Source organism: Erigeron canadensis, chromosome 3 (genome assembly GCF_010389155.1).
Source record: "Erigeron canadensis isolate Cc75 chromosome 3, C_canadensis_v1, whole genome shotgun sequence".
In the NCBI taxonomy this organism is placed as follows: Eukaryota; Viridiplantae; Streptophyta; class Magnoliopsida; order Asterales; family Asteraceae; genus Erigeron; species Erigeron canadensis.
In genome coordinates, this window is record NC_057763.1 from 15648260 (window position 1) to 15671798 (window position 23539).

The 23539-nt window shown below is 35.6% G+C and overlaps 1 protein-coding gene and 1 long non-coding RNA gene across 2 annotated transcripts; one reads left to right on the forward strand and one right to left on the reverse strand.

The window, feature by feature from the left end:
* Positions 1 to 3446: 3446 nt before the first annotated feature.
* LOC122590603 lies at positions 3447 to 19346 on the reverse strand. The gene is made up of 3 exons (XR_006322549.1): positions 19167 to 19346; positions 18386 to 18441; positions 3447 to 3475 (listed from the first exon to the last, which is right to left on the reverse strand). It is a non-coding gene; the product is annotated as an uncharacterized LOC122590603 (long non-coding RNA).
* Positions 19347 to 21440: 2094 nt separating this feature from the next.
* Positions 21441 to 23045, forward strand: LOC122591558. The gene is made up of 3 exons (XM_043763819.1): positions 21441 to 22477; positions 22579 to 22791; positions 22940 to 23045. The coding sequence occupies exons 1-3, from the start codon at positions 21441 to 21443 to the stop codon at positions 23043 to 23045; spliced, it is 1356 nt and encodes a 451-aa protein (XP_043619754.1).
* Positions 23046 to 23539: the final 494 nt, after the last annotated feature.

A 23539-nucleotide genomic window follows, 5' to 3' on the forward strand; every position in this document is an offset into this window, starting at 1 on the left:
GAACCCAAAACCGTCTCTGAAGCTCTTTGTGATCCAGAGTGGGTTAAAGCAATGCAAGATGAATTAGCTCAGTTTGAGAGATTGAAGGTATGGAGATTGGTTACAAGTCCAAGGAAAGAAGAAACAATTCGCACCAAGTGGATTTTCAAGAACAAGAAGGATGAAAATGGAGTTGTAGTAAGGAACAAAGCTAGATTGGTTGCAAAGGGTTACTGCCAACAACCTGGTGTAGATTTTGACGAAACATTCGCTCCTGTTGCAAGAATGGAGGCCATTCGTATATTCTTAGCTTATGCCACATTCAGAAACTTCACAGTATTTCAAATGGATGTGAAGACAGCATTCTTGAATGGAGAACTGAAAGAAGAAGTTTACGTGGAGCAACCTAAAGGTTTTGTTGATCCTAAGAAGCCAAACCATGTCTACAGGTTAGACAAGGCCCTCTATGGCTTGAAGCAGGCACCCCGAGCATGGTATGATTCCTTATCTACTTTCTTACTCAAAGGAGACTTTACGAAAGGTACTATTGACCCTACCCTGTTTATTCGTAAGCAAGGTAAACATGTTTTACTTGTCCGAATATATGTTGATGACATTATTTTTGGGTCAACCAGTCAAATTTTTTGTCAAAATTTTTCATCTCTAATGGTCAATCATTTTGAAATGAGCATGATTGTGGAAATAAATTACTTTTTGGGTTTACAAATCAAAGAATTACCAACTGGTAATTTTATATCACAAGGTAAGTACATACAGGATATGTTGAAAAAGTTTGATATGACTACATGTTCTTTAATTTCAACCCCAATGGCTGCTCGTACAAACATAAATGCTGATAAAAATGGGAAACCATTTGACCAAAAGAGGTATAGAAGCATGATTGGTTCGTTGTTGTATCTTACAGCATCTCGCCCAGATATAATGTTTGCAACATGTATGTGTGCTAGGTATCAAGCCGCTCCAACTGATTTACATTACCAAGCTGTAAAGCGAATTTTTCGTTATCTGAAAGGTACACCCAATCTTGGTCTCTGGTATCCAAGGGATACTGGATACAATTTAACTGCCTATTCAGATGCAGATCATGCAGGTTGTAAGCTTGATCGCAAGAGCACATCTGGTACTTTACAATTCTTAGGGGATAAGATTGTAAAGTGGTCATCCAAGAAGCAAAATTGCGTATCACTGTCAACAGTAGAAGCTGAATATGTAGCTGCTACTAGTTGTTGTGCTCAAGTGTTATGGATGAAAACACAACTTACCGACTATAGTCTGAAATATGATCGTGTCCCTATCTATTGTGATTCACAAAGTGCCATTGCAATTGCTGTCAACTCAGTCAATCACTCACGCTCAAAGCACATCGATGTGAGATATCATTTTCTCAAAGATCATGTTGAGAAAGGTGACATTGAACTCTACTTTCTGGGAACTGACCACCAACTCGCTGATTTGTTCACAAAACCACTGGACGAAAAGAGGTTTAATTTCTTAATCTCTAAACTTGGTATGCTAAATCTTGATCCTTAATTACCTTTATCATGGAAGGACTTCTTGGTTCATTGTTTAAAAAATTAAAAAAAAAAATTTGAAAAACCAAAAATCAAATACAAAAAATATAAAATTTTGAAAAATAACAAAAAGATTTTTTTTAATTTTTCTTTCCTTTTACTTTAAAGTGGCTTGCATATATTCTGTATGCAACCCGTTCTTCATTAAACTATTTATTTTAAAAGTGGTTTACATATACTCTATATGTAGCACGTGTTTAAATGATGTATTTATTACTTCGTGGCTTATGCATACTCAGTGTATAACCCATGCTTATTTTTGTTATTTATTTTATAAATAGCTTGCATATACTATGTATGCAACCTGGTTTTAAAAAGAAAACTTATTTATGTTTCCAAATTGAAAATTAACTCATGTTGTTATACATATAAATTGATATAAGATAACATGGAATTGAACGCCTTTGTGTACTTTCAAGTGATCTTATATGAATGTATATGTGTAAAACAAGATGTTAATTGCAAGATTTTGTTACACCTGTTTCAAAAACTCTCAGTTGTTGATATGAGAAGCAAATGATTGAACGCCTTTGTGTACTCCTGAGTTATCTCATTTTGAACAATTGATTGAGTTCATTTTTTCATAAAACCTGTTTTGATTTCACACAAATCATTTTTGCTCCACCTTTTCTATGAAAACTTTCAAGATTTACCTTTGCATAGATTAAGGGGGAGTTTGTGATTTCAAAATTTCAAAACTTCAAATGTGTTTTCAAATCATTTTTTTTACACACATTTGATGATTTTTCAAATGATTTTCATCAATTGAAGTTCGGTGTTTAGTTTGCACTTGAGCGATTCGTTCACTCCATGAACTTCATCATCACCGATGAGTTCTAACCCAGGAGTATTCACTTTTTTCTTTAGATTGTAACGATATTTTGAGTGATGATGATTTCGTGCAACTAGGATGGAGGGAGTAAACGGATTTCTTTCGGTCATTTCATTAATCCTTTCGATTTTTGAATGCAAACGGATCTTTCTTATCCGGTTTCTTTTCTCATCACCCGAACACAAAAAACACCAACACCATGATACAATGTTTATCCCAACAACTTCAATCTCACATTTTAGTCATCCATAGGAACAATTGGGTTGGATTATATGGTTAGATTGATGTTTTGATGGTTGATAATTCTCCATGAGCATAATGTCTAGATCTTAGTCATGATTATTTCTTTCAAACAATCAAATCAATCAATGTTTGCATAATGACATTGGTTCCCAACTTTGTCATTATGAGGGGGAGAAAATAATATGATTGATTATTGATTAGGAGAAGAAATTAGAATGATTTATAAGGACAAGAAGAAAAGTTTGTGTTTAGTTGTTTCAATTGCTTTCAGAAATACTATCATTCAGTTTCAAAAATCAAAGAGACTGTGATTACTCATGGATTAAAGGGAAGCATGATTAATTCATAAGAGACTTGTCAAATCCTCATTCAAATATTTACTCTCAAAAGTGCTTAAGATAATGTGACAAAGAAGAAAAGCCTAAAAAAGAGTCTTCATCAAATTAAAGATCTTCACGTCATTCAACAAACACTTTATCTAAAGCTACATGGCACACATCAAGGGGGAGAGTACATGTTTCTGAAAATTCATTTCAAGATTTCAAAGAAAAGAATTCAAGATTCAAAGATTGAAGAATTCAAGACAAGTTCATACCTTCCGCACCTCAAAAGACAACTCTGATTCATGGTTCAACAATCTTCAAAGATTCAAGATATACACACACTCATCATTCTCTGTTCTATAAGAACATTGAGAATCAACAAATTATTTAACTTCAAGAAGTCCAAGACCTAGACTGAATCAAGTTCTCCAAAGACAATGAGAAAGCTTTGAAGACTTGTTTCAACACACCAATTGTCTTCATCACCGGGCTCATCAAACTCATTCCTACAAGACAAAACAACACGTACTTCAGACCGAACAATATATCACTAAGGGGGAGAATGTTAGAAATCCAAAAATAGTGATACATTGTAATTTAAGTTATGGACATACTTGTTGTTAAGTCATGAGTTGATGATTTCTAAGGTTGAGGGGCTAATAGTGTTAATTAGCATAGTTGGATAGTTTAGACTATAAATAGCCCTCAATTCTTTAGAAATCATGACTTTTGCATAACATAAGCATAACTTTTGACATAATTTTCCATATTATTACACCTGAATAACACACTCTTGATCCCAATTCTCTCTCAACACACACACAAACACCAAGAACACACACTAACCAAACACCATTGTTGATGTGAATTCGGTTGATAAAATCGTGTTGATTACATAATGAATGAAAGAAAGAGATGAAGGAATTGTACAAAACATGCATAGGCAAGTAAGTGCATTGGTAATGAGCACTTATTCGAGATTGTTTCTTTGAAAAGAAACTCATTCCAGGATCATGTGTTGAAAAGCATCCAGGTATGAAATGCTAAACACAGACCTTTATTACCTACAAAACATAATTAGGTCTTTTTAGGTACCCACTTTTGAATGGGTCCTTTTGGGTTAGAGGAAACATTCAAGGTATACAAATGGGGTTTTCGAACAAGAGGTTTTTCTTAAAATTCATCACAATCCCCTTAAAATCAACAATCAATGGTTTAGAAATCACATTAGAAGATTTAGAATTTATTACAGACCATGGTTCAGCTGAATTACTCAAATTTGAAACAAATTTCCTATTAGGAACTTTATTCTTGTAAACATTAGCTGTCCAACTTCTTCTAACTGGTGGTTTAATAGACACATGTGTTTTAGCATTTTGATTGTTGGTTTTCTCGGAAGATTTGATGTTCTGTTTCTTTGGGTTTCCAACAGTGAACCAACCATACTGATCTCTATATCTGGTTTTACCATTAGATGTATCTGTGATTAGAAAATCTTTGTTAGATTTGACATCTTAGGTAAAGGACTAGATTGTGAGTCAACTCTAGGAGCAGTGGTTCTAGATACAGATGAAGAATCAACCTTGTTCTTTGAGGTATTTGAAATGGTCTTCTTACCTTTGACAGCTGGTGCATGCTGACCTTTGGGTGAATAAAATGAAGTTGGAGCAATCTTAGACCTAGATTCCTTCTTTGTTTCAATTTTAGGCCTTTTTGGTGAAAGTTTTGCAAGTTCTTTCTCTACTTCAGGTGCAAAAACATGTTCAGTTTCCAAAAACTTATCAAGTTTTTTAACAGAAAAATCTGGAAAAGAAAATGGTGAAACTTTTTGTTGAACTTTGGGTTTGGAAACAGTTTTGTTTGTAATCTTTTCAATTAATGCTTTTGCTTTAGCCTTAAGATCTTTAGGAATCTCAATCTTGTGCTCTAAATTCACTCTATTTTGGTCAACAGGGGTGATCACAGGAGTATCAAAAGAGAGTATCTTTTTCACAGAAGAAAGATTCTTGGTTTTCAAAGCTTTAACCTTGTCTTCAATCTGGAGAAAAGATGAGAACATTGAAGTAGACATATCATGAATCTCTTGAGGAGAGATTCTTTCACCCTGCACAGCTTTGTTAGAAATCTCACACTCTTTGAACTGAGTGGAGCAATCAGGAGAATTAAAAACATGCAACATTTGAACAGGGGTGGTCTCACTTACCTTTAGAGTAAGATCTTGAGTTTTCAAATGTTCAATGACCTTTTGTTGAGACTCAATTTTTTGTTTTAAACCTTCAATTTCCTTTTCCAATATGGTAGTTGGAATATAAGTTCTTATTGAAACTGGTTTTAAACAATCTTTTTGAGAATCATTTTCAGGAATTGAAATGTTGTCTATTTCTTCTAACTCATAGATGGTTCTTTTATGAGTTTTCTTATACGTATCATTTAGAGCAACATAATCAATACCAATTTGATTTGTTTGTGGTCTTTCAACATCATCTGACTCAAAATCATTCTCAGATGGTCTAACAAAAGTTTGAATCATGCCAAGTCTCAGAAGGTTTTCATCATACAAAGGACCAAGGTCTTCTTTTTGAGCTTTTGCCAAGTGTGTTGGATTCTCATATCCCAACCCAAGAAGAAGTTCTGATCTATCTATCTTTGACTTGTTGTAAAAAGCAGTGAAATTCAAAGAGGATTTTGTTCAATTTTATAGATTTTCTCTTGATAAAACAAGACATTTGCTTTCAAATCCTCAATTTACTTTTTAAGAGTTTCAATTTCAACTCCTTTGAGAAAACAAGTACTGTTTAGATCAGAAATTTGCCGTTCATGTTTTTCACAATTGGGTTTAAAATCTTTCATTTTATTTGTGAGAAACTCAACATCAGCTTGTCTTGCATTTGCTCTTATCCACTCATTGGTCTTCTCAAGCTTTAGGGTCTCAATTGTTTGCTTGAGTGAATGGACAGTGTCTTCAAGGTCTTGACATTTGTTAGTTAAATGAGCATTGGGAGAAATAACCTGAGAACTGGCACTTGACAAATGCATTTCTTTCAAAGAATCATAATTCACTTTGAGAGCTTCATGAGCTATTGAGAGTTCTGAAAAATTTTCATTGATTTTATCAAACTCTTGTTTAGCCATTTTCAAATTGTTTTTCAAAGTGATGTTTTGCTTTGTCAGAGTGTCAGCAGTTATTTGGTCAGACAAGAAATCATCTTTAGAAATGAACTCTACCACACTTGGTGTTGCTTGTGAGATAGTTTGTGAAGAACTGGTTATTGAAGTCATCAAGCAGTTGACATCTTCAGAATCAGCAATCTTTGGTAATGCATCCCATATCTCTTTTGCATTGTGATCATTATTGATAGCAGAGAAAATCTCGTCAGAAAGAGATTGATAGATATAGGATTTTGCTTGTTTGTTAGCTTGAATTCTTGTTTTTTGAGCATCAGTGAGTTGGTCATTGGTAAGGAGAATTCCAAGGGCACCATTTGATTTAGTATCAAGAAAATCCATGAATTCGTTTTGCCATTGGACAAAAGAATTTTTGTGAAGAATTGGGGGTCTGATGATTGACATCATTGGATCAATGTTGATTGTTGTCTTTGAAATGACTGAACAAAGATTTGAAAATTGTTTTTGTTGATTTTGAATTTTAGCAGACAAAACGATCTTGATGAAGATTGTTTTGAAGAAAGAAAGCTAGGACGATCTTGAATAAGATCGTCTTAGAACGAGTGACAGAAAAAAAATTCTAAGTATGGAAGACAGGAAGATAAGACGGTCTTGGGAAAGATCGTCTTAGAAAAATTTGTAAAGGAATAATAAGACGGTCTTGAGGGAAGATCGTCTTAGAAGAACTTGGGTTAAATTTACTAAGTACAGAAAATCTTGGAAATTTGGACAGAATGATGGTTATGATTTCAAGATTGTTGAGCAAAACCAATCTCAAAGAGATTAGTTACCCAGGAAGTGTGTGATTCCCAATCACAACAACTTCAAATGATTAAATCACCACACACAGTTCACACATAACCAAGAATGTTAGGACGATCTTGGCAAGATCGTCTTAACAACAAATACAAAAAAAAATGACTAGGACGATCTTGGGAGATAGTCTTAGAACCACTTAAGTAAAATGGTCTATTTGAAGATCGTTTTAAGGACTTTCCTCAAGAACAGCAGATAAGACAAAATAGTCGTGCAGAATCACTAAATCTTTATTTTCTCACTCAGTTTTGAGAGTTAGAACTTGATTCAAAAACAGAAATGTTCAGAATATGATCGCGCACAACCCTAGAAACAAAATTATAGCTCAAATCAACTTAAATTCAAACCCAAAATTTTGGCGGTTTTCCCACAATTTCGGATTTTGATGAATACAGTGAATTGGATTTTGAATTTTAACATGATGTTTTCTGAGATGATTTAGAATGGTTTCGTGAACAAAAACAGGAAAATTGAGTGAAAATTGATGTAGAAATGATGAAGAGCAGAGACGGTTTTGTTTGAACATGAATTTTGAATTTTTGAACAAAATCAACACAAATCTGTATAGAGTTTGTTCTGGATCTTCAACAGATTGTTGTTTTGCTCTGATACCAAATGTAAAAGTGTAATTGATTCGTGTTTTGATTCGGAATTAAGATATTCAAAAATGGTGATTAGTGTGTGTAAGTGTGTGTTCTTGAGAGAGAAAGATATGTGTGTGGAAGAGAAAGAGAAAGGAGTAGCGCAAGCTAGAAAGTCTTTTTTCTTTTGATTTCATACGTACTGGAGTTCTAACATTTGAATTTCTCTTACATTCTACGTCACCTTTCAATGGCTCCCTTAATTATGCGCGAGGAATTGCCTATTGAGTAATGGGAAGCGGGCTACTCCCCGAAAATGCCCCGCCGCTGGCAAACCTTACCTTCAAGATTTTAGCTTAGCTTAATTGGAAGATTTGGGGGAAGAGGAATGAAAGAGTGTAAAAATGTGTGGGAAATGAGTTATCTAGTTACAAGGAAGAAAGGTTTGAGGGGTATTTATAATCTAAGGAAACTTACAAAAGCTCCCCCTCAACCTTACAATAAGTACATAAACATACATAGTTTTTAACTACAACTAAACACTATTTATATTTCTAACACTAATGAAACCTTTTTAGCGCAATGACTAGATACATGTTCTCAGAACTAAAAAAATGTCCATTTTACTTACCAAAAACAATTCCACACTGTTGATTTCCAAGACCTATTTTTAATAAAACTTCATCTAGCATCAAGGCCTACTAGTTCACTCAACATAAATGAAGTTAAATCTTTAGATTGGATTTAATATAATCAAAAGTTTAGAGAAAAGTTACTTACGAATATGAAGTTCTTGAAATAAAATTGAAAAGATAAAGTTGATGATGCTAATCACAAGACTTATTTCCCATTGATTTCTTCTTGCCATAAATTGATTTAGATAGGAAAGTGTTTTGTGTGGGTGTCTCGACGCAGTAAAGAAAGAAAGAAAAAGGGGGGCTTGTGTTCCTTTTCCCTCCACACAATTAGAGGACCGGCCCATGTGGCCTAATTTGAGATATTTTGTACCTTTAATTTGGTAAAATGCTTACGATTAAATACCATATGACTAAAAGGTTATAATTTAAAGTAAAAGTATTTTTCCTCATGTTATTTAATTAAGACAAGTCAATAAAATTTCGTCAAAGTAAACTTTAATTTATTAAGTCTAGATAGTCTATTTATTTTGTACAATACATAACCTTTAAATATTCATTTAAAGTTACTTTTAAGACTCGGCATTCGTCTAGGTAGCTAATAGTCTACGTCATCAGGATACGTCTAGCTGGACTAAGTCAAAAGTCCAACTGTCTAATAATTTCCACGTCAAAGACCGTTTAAATTAGACGAGATTATCATAATGACTAATCTTAAACGAGATTAAGACTAACTCGTCGCTAATTAATTACGAGTTGTTGTTAGAAATTCAAAATAGTGCTTAGTTGTATTTCTTTACATTGTTAATTTGTATGTTTAATATAAGGTTGAGGGGGAGCTTATGTATTTTACTTAGAGTATAAATACCCCTCAAGCCTTAACCTTTTGTAACCTTTTGTCACATTTTTACCCAATAATATTTCCCAAGCTTTCCACACAGATCGTCTCTCTCATTACACACACTAACACACACACATCCACCATTGTTATACACCTTACTTCCGCACCTGAACATGAACGGTTTCTGGTATATTACATGTGGTATCAGAGCAAAACAACAATCTGTTGACGATCCAGAACAAATTCAATACAGATTCGTTGAAAAGTTAATTCTTTTCAATGGGATGAAGAATGCTGATTCATATTAATTCTCTCAAAGAACTGATTTTGTAAGTTTGTGTCTGTAAATAGCTAGAGTCATAAAAAAATACAAAAAGAGTTCTTAGTGTCATAAAAACTCATAAAAATGTGAAAAATCTGAAAATGACAAAAGTATGAAGAGATTTAAGTTAATGCTGTAAGATGATTAGAAGTGAGGATACTTAGCTTTTAAGTCTGCTTATTCGTAATATAACTGCTTAGTTCAGTGATTACAATTTGGGATATATTGGTAGACACAAAGTAGCAAGGTTTCCTTAATCTGAACTTAAAATATACAATGTTATTGTGAGAAACATATTCAGAGATATGGCTGAGAATGCTTGCTTTTCAGTAATGAATTGATCTAGTCTTTAAATTTTGTGAAAGATCTAGCATTACTATAGGATTTGTTCAAAATATAGGCAAAAACCTCTACAACTCATGAGCATGAAAGTTAAATGTGATATTGTTTATGCAAATGAAATGAATGTTAATTAAGGGGCTAATGTGGTCTTTGAGATTCGGACAAGTATGTACTCGGGGTGTCTTTGTATACCTAGCCTACCTAAAGCTTCCAACTTGGGATAGGTTGTAAGAAAGTTCACTACATGGGTCTCATAGAAAATCACGGGTTTCTTATAAATAATGAAATGCAAAAGCAAATAAGTTAAATCACAAAGTAATTAAATTTTGTTATCTAAAAAGTATATCTGAATGTGGGTCACATAAGTTCGCAAACTATTCAGTGGCATATTAGGCTACTCGGGTTACATGGTGACTGTCCTTGGCCACGGTATGTCGAAAGTGTCACAACTCAAAGGAAACTGGAAGTACCGAGTGTTTAAGATGACAAATATACCGGTAATCGTTGTTGGGTTACTGTTCATAACTAATAAAAAGAGAATTGTTTCTCACCCGCAGGCTTATGTAAATGCTAATCTGATCTAATCTGCAGAAACTTAAGTTTTCTTGTAAATAAATAAATTAGTTTAATTTTTATTTTGTTTTAGTTTATTTTTATTTTGTTTTATTTTAATTTTTTATTTTTGTAATAAGTGTCAGCTTGTATGTCAAACTAGTTCTTATTGCACGAGAGATCTGATAAGCATTAAAAGTTATAATTCTTAGTGAATTACATAAGTCTTATTGCTTACAGTATAAATGTTTAAAAGATGGATTTTCTAATATCGACATAAGTTGTTAAAGGTTAGAAAATGAAATGATTCTTGTAAATTGAAAAGTCAAACTATTTTTAAATGTGTTTCAAGTAAATTTTTTTGAAATTTCAATTGTTTTTTGGTTGATAAGTATGCTTGACAAAGATTGGACTTGACTTAGATTTTTAATCGCTAGGTTAAGATTTTGGTTGTTTTGCATATTTATGATATTTTATCGATATTGATGCATTGATGAAGTTTGTTAAATATGCAGGTTACAGATATCAAATTTCATTTGAATACCATGTTGAAACAAGTAGGATAGGTTAAATCACGATTAATCTATATGTGGAATGCATCATTGCCTTTTTAGAATAGCCTAAGACTTAGTGTGATAGGTTACTTCTGTATTATCAAGATCACAACCTAAGATGCAATGTGATAGGTTGTTGATATGATATTTTGATGTAATTGTAATGCATTATACATTAAATATGTTTTGATGTAAGTTTGCATTTGTTGAGTTAAACATCAATGAAGAAATGATCAATTTTATGTCAAGATTATAGTGTAAGATTAATTTGGTACATTATTTTGATGACAAGTTAGTACGGATGATTTACGAGTACATATTCGAGCAGATACAGGTTTTTGGTAACGAGTATCTACAGGTTTATGTATTCTGAAATTTTTCTATGATAAGTTTTCTGGAAAATTCACGAAATTTGGATAAGGAATGAAGCTTGTGTGTATTTTAATCTAAAAAATTCAAATCACCTCGTGCTGACGTCAGCATGCCTCGCGCTTACGTCATCACGAAGCCCACGAAGTTTGTTCTTCGGCCCGGTCCATGAGATTCGAATATAAATACGGGTTTAATCTACATTAATTACTTTTATCCGAAAATTAACCCTAAGTAATCCACACGAACTACCTCCTTCGTGCACTATTCATTCGTCCTCTCTATTTGATCGATTTCATTCCCCTTTTTCGTTTCTTATCCAGATTTGTTGGTAAAGTCATGATCTAGGATAGTTTAATGTTTTAACTTCGAAATTCATCTATTACAAGTCATTATGCTGCCCAATTTATGACTTGTTCTTCACGTGAACAGTACCACGAACGAACTAAGGATTGAATCTTTGATTTTTGATGATTTGGACTAAAATTGGAATTAAAATTGGATTAATAGATGTTTGTACACTTTAAATCTAATAAAAGTTCACATTAACATGTTTAAAATCAAGATTAATCGAAGAATCTATGGCTCGTTCACTATTCACATGAAGCAGATGAAGAACACGAAGAACATCCACTTTGTGTTCATCTAATTCGAATTTGTTTTGATTTTTGTTTTTCTAGGCATACACGAATCGAAAACAAGTCCAAGTTGATGATTTAACTTCATTAAATTGTCAAATGGAGGTGTTTATGCCTCGTGTTTCTGGGTTCACGAAGAACACTTCGTGCTGACATCACACGAAGAGGTTTACCTCGTGATGACGTCACACGAAGGTGGTCGTGACACTTAGAAAAATTTATGTTTTTAGTTTCTAACTTTTTTGTTTTCTTGTCGTTCTTGTCTGTTTTTGTGCAGGTATGGCAGGACAAGGTGCAGGAGCTCGCGTGTTCGTCAAGGAGCACAATGCAGCACTCGATCTTAGTATTATGCAGACGGGGTGCACATCAGAGTTTCACGGAGTCCTACAGTTTCTTGCACGTTCTCGTGTTCATTTTGCTGTGACAGAGAACCCTCTGTTGGTGATAAGTCTCATTAGGGAATTTTGGAACTCAGCCCGTTCAGTGCAGATGGGTGATCATATGTACGTTCGCACTACTGTTGGAGGATGTTCGTTCTCGTTCTCGGCTGGAGACTTACGGACGATATTACACTTAGGTGATGTCGAGATAGAGCAAGGTCCGACTGACTTTTCAGAGGAATTTTGTGACGGTGCTCTACGTCGTATGGGTTATACTGGTGCTGTTACTCACCCATACTTCAGGAATCATCTTCGTGGCAAATGGAAGTTGCTAGCTTACTATTTGTGGAGGTCCATTAGTCATCGGAGTACAGGCTATGACCAGATGAATATCCAGAACGCATCTCAGATGGTTGCCTTGGTGCTTAACAAGCCGTACAGCTTTTCTCAGTACGTTTTTGATAATTTAAAGAAACAGTTGAGGTCATTTGGTACAGACAAGAAATTCTTTCTGTTTCCAAGATTTGTGATGATAATCATTCGTCACTTTGCAGCTGAATTGCCATTTGATGGTCCTACGTTCAATTTAGGTCGTCTTACTTATAAGGCATTTGTTGAAAGTCTGAAGCACTTGTCGGGTAGAGATCATCCGATACATGTTGATAATCCACCATTGTTCGGACATTTGATCAATCCTAACTATGTTGCACCTAGACAAGGTTGGGAGGATGGAGAACCCGTTGCTGCTGCTGGTGATGGTGATGATCAGGCTCAAGATGATCCTCAAGAAGAGCGAGCTGATCCGTTTGAAGGACTTAATGAAGTTTTTTTATTTGCTGGAAATCTGGAGGATGATCCAGATATGGATGCTCTTATGAGAGATATTGATGATCCTGCAAATCTTATGCCACCAACCACGGGAGTTTCTACTTCTACCTCTACTCCAGTTGGTGATGATGTTGGTCCTTCTAGGCTACCAGTTACTGTTAATGCTGGTGATGACTCAGAAGTTGATGAAGAAGAGGTTGAAAGATTGCCGAAGCGAGGAAGAAGACAGGGAAAAGGAGTTGATGCTGTGGAAAGACTTCCAACTTCTCAGCGATCTCAGGCTAAAGTTGATAGGGAGTTTGCTGCATATCAAGCTGCCATGGAGAGATCTCAAGCTACTCCGTCAGTTGCTGCTTTAAGAGCTTCAGTTTCTGATGTTCCTGTTTCTGTGTCTACTACTTCTGCTGGTGTTGTTGTTGGGGAGAAAAGGTCGAGACCAAAGTTTATTATAAGAGGAATTGGTTCTCGCGCACAAGTTGTCACTGAGGCTACAACTATTACGATTCCTACTGCTCCGAAGTCTACAGTTCATCAAGAGCCAGAACCGACAGTTGATGCTAGACCTTCGTCTGCTCCTATTCAGGCTACAGTTCCTGTTTCTACAATCATGGGACGTCTGTTGGCCCCTCTGCAAAGACCTCAGATGCCTCCCACAGGAACTTTTAGTGCTCGTATGCCTTCTTTTGAAGCTATGATGCCACCTCATGCCTCTGCATCTGATCTTGCTTATACGTCACATCCAGTTGCTCCTGTTTAAGTGCAGCTGAGTCGTATGTTTTCTGAGAAGAAGATGTTAGAAATGAGGGTTACAGCTTTGGAGAGTCAGCTAAAGCTACAAGCTGCTAAGCATCAAGAAGAGATGAACTTAATGACAACACTTGTTCATTATCTTGGTTCTAGACTTGACCAATTCCTGGCTCAAGGGGGAGATAAGAGTGGTTGTAAGGATGATGAGCTAGCAAAGAAGACTAGAGATGATGATCATGAAGATCAAGATCGAGCTCAAGATCTAAATCAACGACAACCAGATGTTGGTGAGCCAGAGAATAGAAGTCAAGGTCAAGATGCTGCTGGTGATGCTATGGATACAGCGACTGCAGATATTCAGGGGGAGTCGCCAAGACAAAGAGAGTCGGAGATTGCGGGTACAGCTGGTGCTAGTACTTCTGGGACTCAAGATAAAGGTAAAGTTGTGATGGCCACTCCAGGTGCAGATCCTGATGATCCTAATGATGATGACGAGGAAGATTCCAATTCAGGTAACTCCAATTCTAAGTCTAATAGAGTAGAAAGGGAGATTCGAGAAAAGATAGTGAATGATCCTCATAATCATATAGAAAAAGAAAATCTTAGCAAAGGAAATTCTACTCAGGATAGTGAGTCAACTAAGACTGATTCTACTACCAATGCCTCTACAGATTCAGATTTGCACCCATTGGTTATGCATAGACTAGAAAAGAGATTGGGTTATGATTGACAGGCTCATATGAGAGCTAGAGCAGAGATTATGGATTATGATGATTATTATGATCCAGGATCACTTAGGGATCAAATGAAAGAACGGTCAGGGTTAACTCATACATCTTCAGAGTTAGAGTCAGATTCGGATTCAGATTCGGATTATGAACCTTAGTGCTAATGATTCTTGTTTTTGTAATGATTATAAGATAAATATGAATGTATTTGTTACATTATATTTATGATATAATATTATTGTTGTAAGTTAAAATAGATAAAGATTATAAGATAAATATTAATGTAATTGTTGCATTTTATTTATGATATAGTATTATTTATTTTAATTTATTTTATGTATTTATACTATTATGTTTTGACTTATGATTTATGTTCTTTATCTTTGTATATGTGAATTGATTGAATTGCAAATAAGCTTCAAAGGATAGGTGCATTGGACGATCTTGATACTGAAGATGACTTAGAAAGTATCAATGGTGAAGATATGGAAGAAGGAGAGTTCATTACTTCAGAAGATGATAGAAAAAGGTTGCTTGATTTACCTTATGACTTTAATCGCGTCTTTAATGAAGATGAAGTCATCCAAGTTGAACCAATAGCTGAAGTAGAACATCTCAATCTTAATCCAATTAGAGAAAGTCCAGATGAACTTAGGAATGCAGCAAATTTGAGGTTTGCTGTATCTGCAAACATAATTGATGAAGGACATGACAATATTTTTGAGTTATACTGGAATATTGATGCTACACAAGAGATTGATCTTAGAAGATTCAATATACCTCCGGTGCAGCAAGACCCTGAGTTTATTATTGACAGAAGGGTTCCAGTGGTTGTAACTCGTGCTGGTTTTCATGTGGGTGGAAATTTGAAACCATCAATGTATTGGGAGTTTATCTCAGACAAGGATGCACCCAAGTACTTCTCAGTGATACAAAGTTGGTTCTATGATCACAGAATCAAAATGTTTATTATCAAGAGAAAGGAGGGATGCCAGTACATGTCAATGAGTCAAAGACACTTCCACTCTCTCAGTGATTCTGATATGATAGATTTGGGAAGACGATGGTTCGTTAATCTTCAGAGCAATGGACTTGCAGATTTCTACTGGAATAGATTCAGAGATGAAAGAATTAGAAATTTCAGTGATAGAGGTCTGAAGCCAGAAGAGAGGTTGATTAAGCCAACACCTTTGAAGAAGATTAAGAATAAAGATGGCACATTTCATTTTAAATAGCGAAGGATTAAATGTGTTAAGAAGGTTCCTGCTATGCTGACAGCGATGACATTTTGGCAAATGGATATCAAGTCAGGCGAAGCACAGATGTTTGTTGATGATTCAAAGGAACAAATGTTGCTACGCATGTATGATCCAATACAGGTTGTCAATTTGTCAAGAGGTGATCGAAGAAGACTTTTGAACACACCTTGCTAAACAGTGAGATTTTGGAAAGTTGAAGAAAGGCGCTATCGCAACATTCTCGCACATTGTTTACAAGAGAGAATTCATGCGAATAGCACAAGACTTTTGTTTAACGGATAGCTTTGAAGTTCAAAGACTTTAAAAAAATCTAGTTGCAACTGTCAAGGGGGAGTCTGTAGATGCAGATTCGTTGTGACAATCGCAACATAGATTTGATTATCGTTTATGTTTTAGGAAGTATGTTTGTAATCATTTAAATAAGAACTTGTGTTGATATTTAATGATTACAGTTGAACTTCAATATTATATCTGTTTGTGTTTTGTATTGTGTTTGTGTGTTATATATTGTTTTGCAGGTGCAAGAACATAAGGTTTATAAGTGTCGTAGAACACTTAAACGATGATTGAATGTTATGTACGAGCCAAACAAAGTAAAACAAAGCATCAAGGGGTCAAACCTCGTCTTGACGTCATCAGCATGTATGACTGACATCGTGCTGACGTCAGCACGAGGGAGATCGATTGGATGCTTATTTCGGGCCTAATCTTCGATTAAGGCCTAAGCCCACACGAACCAAAACACTTCTAGCATAAATACAAGACCTAATCTACGGAATTAGGTTAATCTTAGTAAATCTTTTAATAGACACGAATTAAGGTTACTTGTTCCTTCGTGTGACCTCCTACACGAACTATAAGCCTTGTGCATCTCCTGGGGTTGATTAATTACTCATTAATCAGCAAAAGCCAATAGCAATCTAGTTATCTCAAGAGGATTCCGCACTCTTGACATAACGAATCACGTCTTATTACGATTCGCGCAACCGTAGGACCCTACAATAAAGTTGGTGCTAAGATTGGAAAAGTGATTGTTCATTCTGTGGCTTCTGATATAGATGCTAATAAAGCAAGAGATTACATTGGAATCCTGGTGGGTGATGGACTGGAAATTAAAAAGGTGATTGTGTTAAAGTGGTGCACTAAAACCTTTAGAATTTGGATCGAAGAAAAGAAGTCCGACTGGTGCCCTCCTTGTAGTATTCTAAAGCCCGTACCGCCCTCTAGCAATTATGATCATCAGGATTTGGAGGAAGGAGAGTTACGATATAGCAATAATAAAGAACAAGAACCATTGTATGAGAAAAGGAATGGGTATAACAAGGATCTTGAAGGTGGAGAAAAAAACAATTTCGTTTTCTCAACTCCCGTGTCTAATGTGGCAAAGACTTTAATAAAGTTTCAAAGAAGACTGATTGGAATTTTAACATGGCTATTAATTCGTCAAGACCAAATAAAAGGCCTAGGGAGGCTGCACCTTTATTTTTGGACGAAGTTGGGGGGCCACTCGACTTACAGGATCATGGTACTACTGTTGTTGAAGGATCAGTTCAAAGAGAAAACTATTCTGCCTTAAAATCGGTTGGTAATTCAACGAAGAGCAATAATAGCATATAAAGATCGTATTCTGAAGATATGATCATGGAAGCCCAAGAAACAATAATAGCTGGCTTTTGAATGAGTCAACATGGAAAATGCGCAGGAAAAGGCTTTGCGGGCCATCCTGAAACGACTGGACTTGATATATGAAAGAAACGAGAATTTTTTTAATTTTTACAAAGGAATCCCACTGCGCCGCAGTGGGAAGGTCCATTCCCCACTGCACCTCAGTGGGAACTGCACCCTCCCAATGCGCCTCAGTGGAAAAATTCTGTCCAAAATTTACAAAACCCACTTTGACACTTCAAATGACTTGCAAACTTTTACCAATCATTTTCAAACCTTAAACCAACTTGCCAAACTTGAAAATCAGTTAAAGATACATGATTCAACATTCGAAAAGCTTTCATTTAATCAAGTGTGCAATTTACAACGAAACGGGTCGTTTACCCACCTTTACCCAACTTGACAAAATACATCTTTTACACTAATTCACCATACAAATCATTTTAGTTCAAGACTCCAAGACTCAAATGCTTGACTTTACAACAAGGTTATCAAAAGGACACAACTTATACTAAGAGCCGAGAATTCAAAGGAGACCACTAGGGGCTCTAAATACATTACCAAACTTCCGCAAAAGTCAAGATTTCACAATCCAAATCGTCCATACTCTTCGAGCACTAATCTTGTTCCAATTTTGGGACAACCTATAAAAAGGTTACAACTAAAAGAATAAGCCAAAGCTTAGTGAATACTATTGCATACGCTTATATACACGAAGGAGGGCAAACACACAAAGGAGTATCACATGTAGCCAATGGCATCGTCATACCATCACTTGCATACTCACCTTTGCGCTAACAAAACATACATGGATCCATATACGCTAAACAATAATCTCAAGAGGTTCTTAGGCCTTTATCTCAACTCAACTATGGGAATCTTAGGCCCCGACCTCAAAATTAGGCCCTAACGCCGAATCGATTACCATACATGGATTCCACAATCATATGGTAATCGACCCAACACACATATAAGAGTATGAAAGAGTACTGACCTCCTTCGCGACAACCAAATCCATGATGACCATCTAACAATCATATTGCTTTTCACCTAGCAATAATTCACACTTTACACATATAAGGTCATCATGCTCAAATGCTTCATACACAAGGCTAACAAGCCATACTTTATTATCTTTACTAGCATCTCAATGCCCCAACCCAACTTTTACGTAATTTACGTTCTCATCATTCTCTAAAGTTGGCTTCTTTAAAAGTTTCATTTTACCTTCACAACATCATGGCCATAACTCATTTTAATACAAAAATCACCATTCCGTTATCTCGTCAATATGACCATACGACATTTTACTCAAAAATCATTCTTTTCATCTTTTCATAACTACTTCTATAAGGTCATACTACATTACTACTCAAAATCTTCATTTTCTTACTTTGGCCATAACAAGTAGTAAAAACACTTTTATCAAAATATTCATGCAACCACATATCAATATGCTCCATTAAAAGCAAGAATTTAAAATAGCATTACAACATAGTCTTCTACTTAAAAAATTCCCCAATTTATCAATTTTCATGAACCCTAGCTTGATTTTAAGTAAATAACCCATTTTAAGAAAAACCCCAATTCTTATCAATTCAAGAACCCTAAATTGAAATTAATCTAAATGACCCAGTTCATCAAAACCCCCAAATTAGATAGGTTGCAAGAACCCTAAATTGAAATAATGCAAGTAACTTGTTTTTAAGTAAAACCCCCAATTTAGTTCATAATAAGAACCCTAATTTTCACATTCAAAATAATCAAGAACATACCTTTAGTAAGAATTATCAATATGATTACAATGAAAAAGTCACAAGTTTCTTCCTCCTTTTTCCTTGCTAAATTCGGCCCTCACCCATACAATCCTACTCTTAATCTTTCAATTTCTATTGCTAGCAACTTGATGATTATTATTGTTATTATTGTTTGGAAGATTATAAAGAATTTAGATGGAGATTATGAAACACTAAATTGAAGAATGGAATGAAGAAAAGAAGAAGAATGATCAAAAGGGTTGGTGGAATTGTGATTCAACAAGATGGAAGTGTCTGGAAACTTCCCTAAGTGCCACGACCAATATGAGTTTTTGTGGGTATTTTACCCGTTATCCGCTAAAGTTTCAACTAAATTAACCCCGTATCTAAAAATAATATAATGGGAAACTATTTTAATATTAAAACTATAATAAAGTTTAATTTTCATTAACTTAAAAAATTTAGGACGTTACACATCCAAGACGAAGGTAATAATGCTGGTCCCCAATGAATATTTTATCTTCCAATATTAGAGTAATTAGAGCTAGTGGCAAAAGTAGTTGGATAAAAGGGATCAAAATTCAAGAGGGAGTGTCTTTTATTGCCATGCAATAAATTCAATGTAGTGGCCTGTCGGATGATGTTTTTCGTGGTTTTTGGGTTGTGTCGGAAATGGATTTTGAAGCGGTGGATCCTTGTGGTCGTTCAGGGGGTCTCGTAAGTATTTGGAATCCTTGCATTTTTAGGAAGGTGGATTGTATAAAAAATAATAACTTTCTTCTTATTACAGGAGCAAAAAAAGGATGTGATAAGTTCGTTTATGTTGTCAATGTTTATGCTCCTCAAAATAGCAATGAAAAAAAGTGTTTATGGAACGCCATTTCTAGCTTGAAGTCGGTCCCACCCGACTTCTGGTTTATAGTTTGTGACTTTAATACAGTAAGGTGTACTGAGGCACGTTTGGGCTCCAGATTTGAAAATACATGTGCTAGAGATTTTAATCACTTCATCGCCTTGTCTGATCTTCATGAATATCATATGAAAGGGAGTAAGTTCACAGTTTTGATAGATGGTGATATAGGAAAGAAGTTTAATAAGATTGATTGAGTGTTAGTTAGTAGAGAGGTTATGGATATGTGGCCTGATGCAGTTTTGCGAGCCCTTCCTAGGTTTTTGTACTTAAGATGGCAGACACTAATTTTGGCCCGAAACCGTTTCGCTTTTTTAACTCTTGGATGAAAAGACACGATTTCGATGAAATGGTCAATGAGGCATTTGATTCTTTCGTGGGTTATGGTACTCCTAATAAGAGACTCTTGTTGAAGTTTAGGTGGTTACGGGATAAAATAAAAGAGTGGCGAGATGATATCATTCGGCATGAAGGAGAAGAGTCGGAAATTTGCAAAAAAGAATTACACGAGATTGATTTGAAAAATGGAGGAGACGGATTTATCAGAGGAAGAGAAATGGACACGGGGCGAATGTAAACGTAAATTGATGGAGAATGAAAGAATTCGAGCTATGGATATCCAACAAAAATCTTGATGTAAGTGGGCTCTCGACAGGGATGAAAATAGCAAGTTCTTTCATGGTCTTGTCAATAACAGGAAAAGGAACAATGGGATCCCCGGGTTGATGGTTGATGGCAAGTGGATTTCTAAACCGAACAGATTTAAAAAGCAGGTGTTCCAATTTTTTCGGGACAAGTTCAAGGTAGATTGGGCCTCCAGGCCCTTTCCAGAGTTACAGCAAGGTTTGACTTTATCAACCATGGAAGCTGATATTTTGGTTGCTGCTTTCTCTTAGACAGAGATCAAAGAAGCAGTTCATTTATGTGGAGATGACAAGGCCCCGGGTCCTGACGGGTTTAATTTCAAGTTTATTAAAAGATATTGGAATAGATTTGCTCCTGACTTTGTAGCGATTTTCAATTCTTTTTTTCATACAGGAAAGATTAGTCATGGAGTAAATTCGGCATTCATCACCTTAATCCCAAAGACTATTGATCCTGTAAATTTAAATGATTATAGGCCAATTACTTTAGTAGGAGTGATAAGCAAGGTGGTATCCAAAGTGCTAAGTGAGCGGCTGAAGAAAGTGTTGAGTTCTTTAATCTAAAACTCTCAAACGGCCTTTCTAAGTGATAGATTAATCTTGGATGGCCCTTTAATCTTGAATGAGATGGTGTCATGGTTAAAAAAGAAAAAGAAACAAGCGTTCATTCTCAAAGTCGACTTCCAGAAGGCCCATGACAACATGAATTGGAAGTTCTTACTAGCTATCATGGATTAAATGGGATTCCCGGCGAAATGGTGTAAATGGATTCATGGTATCTTATCGTCGGCTAGGGCAACTGTGCTTGTTAATGGATCTCCTACATTCAAGTTCCAATGTCACAAAGGTATGCGTCAAGGCGATCCTATATCTCCTTTTCTTCTTTTGATTGTCAAGGAAGGTTTTTCACGGTTGATAAACATGGCGGCTGGTTCGGGATTATTAAACGGTTTGAAGTTACCTAACAATGGTCCTGTTATTTCTCATCTTCTATACGCCGATGATTGTACGTTTGTGGGAGAATGGTCTGTAGAAAACTTGCACAAAGTGGCTAGAGTTCTTAGAGTTTTCTTCTTGTGCTCCGAACTGAAGATAAACCTTGGGAAATCGATCCTTTTTGGGGTTGGGGTCGACAATCTTGAGGTTAAACAAGCTGCTGCTATGTTTAAATGTAAGGAAGGCTCTTTACCTTTCACTTATCTTGGGTTACAAATTGGTGGTAACATGAATAGAGTGTCGAATTGGAACTTTTTATTCGATATTTTTGAAAAGCGACTTACATCTTGGAAGGCTAATACATTATCGATGGGAGGGAGGGTTACACTTATGAAAGTCGTGTTAGAAAGCCTGCCCACGTACTATTTTTCCCTTTTTGCGGTGCCATCAACGGTTATTGATGGTATTGAGTCCATCATTAGAAGATTTCTTTCGAGTGGATCTATTGAGTCTCGGAAAATTAATTGGGTTTCTTGGGATACGGTTGCTTCTCCGATGAAGGTTGGTGGTTTGGGTATTTCAAAGTTAAGAGATTCGAATTTGGCACTTCTTGCCAAATGGATTTGGCACTATAGAACTCAACAAGGGGCCCTCTGGAGAAAGGTTATTGACTCAATTCATGGCTCGTGTATAGGATGGAGATTTTTTCCCGTCAATCATTCTCTTTCAAGTGTGTGGAAGACGATTGTGTCTCAGATCGACAAGGTAAAGGTGGTTGATAAGAGGCTAAACGACTTAATTAAAGGAGTGTGTGGAAAAGGCGACTTAATTCGTTTTTGGTTGGACCCTTGGGTCGATAACTCCTGCCCGAAGGATGTTTTTCCTTGCTTTTTAGTTTGGAAAAGGATAAACGTTGTGTTATTCAAGATCGTTTTTGTAGTGATTCTAAAAGGTTTATTGGTGAACCGAGTTGGTATTCAATGCGTATGTCTCCTAATATGATATCAGAATGGTTGAGATTTCGGGACCTCATATATGATATTCGTACTTCTGAAGCTAATGATAGATGGGTTTGGTTGGGCGACAGTCAAAACGTTTTCTCGGTAAAAAGCGTGAAAAGGTTCATTCGAAGCGGCACATATTATAGTGGCAGGTTTGTTTTTAAATGGGTTTCCGGGGTTCTTAAAAAGTGTAACATTATTATGTGGCGTGCTGCTCTCAACGGTTTACCTACATACAAGCCGCTCCAGGTACGTAATTGTCACTTTGTGACTACTCTTTGCGGTTTATGTGACTCGTAGGATGAGACCATCGAGCACTTACTTTGTTACTGCCCATGCTCATCATTTATTTGGAGCCACATTGGAGTTTGGTGTAAGGTGGGTAGCCTCATGTTCTCTTCAGTAAAGGAATTAACCGAATACTATGACAAAGTGGGTTTGGGGAAGAAAGAAAGGGAGATCTTCAAAGGCATCATCTTCGTTACTTGTTGGTGTCTATGGAAGGCAAGAAACAATAAGATTTTTAATCATATTCCTCTTTGTAAGGACAAGGTCTTTCTCGACATTAAAGTAATCGGGTTCTTATGGTATAAAAGTAGATTAAAAAAATGAACTATTAATTGGGAAGATTGGAATTATTTTAATGTAACTAGTCCTCTTTTGTAACTGTATCTTGCTACTCTGCAATTGTAGAGTAGTGTAATATTAATGTTAATGATGATTTTTACTTTTAAAAAAATAAAATAAATGAATTTTTCCTTTTATACAATATTGCGCAAGAAACAACTGTAATGATCCCGCAAACTAGTAAAACTTACACATGGTTTACCGATCCTTAACTTGTTTATCAATAGTAGTCGTTTAAATGTTTTTAATTTCCAAATAAAACTGCTATGTGGA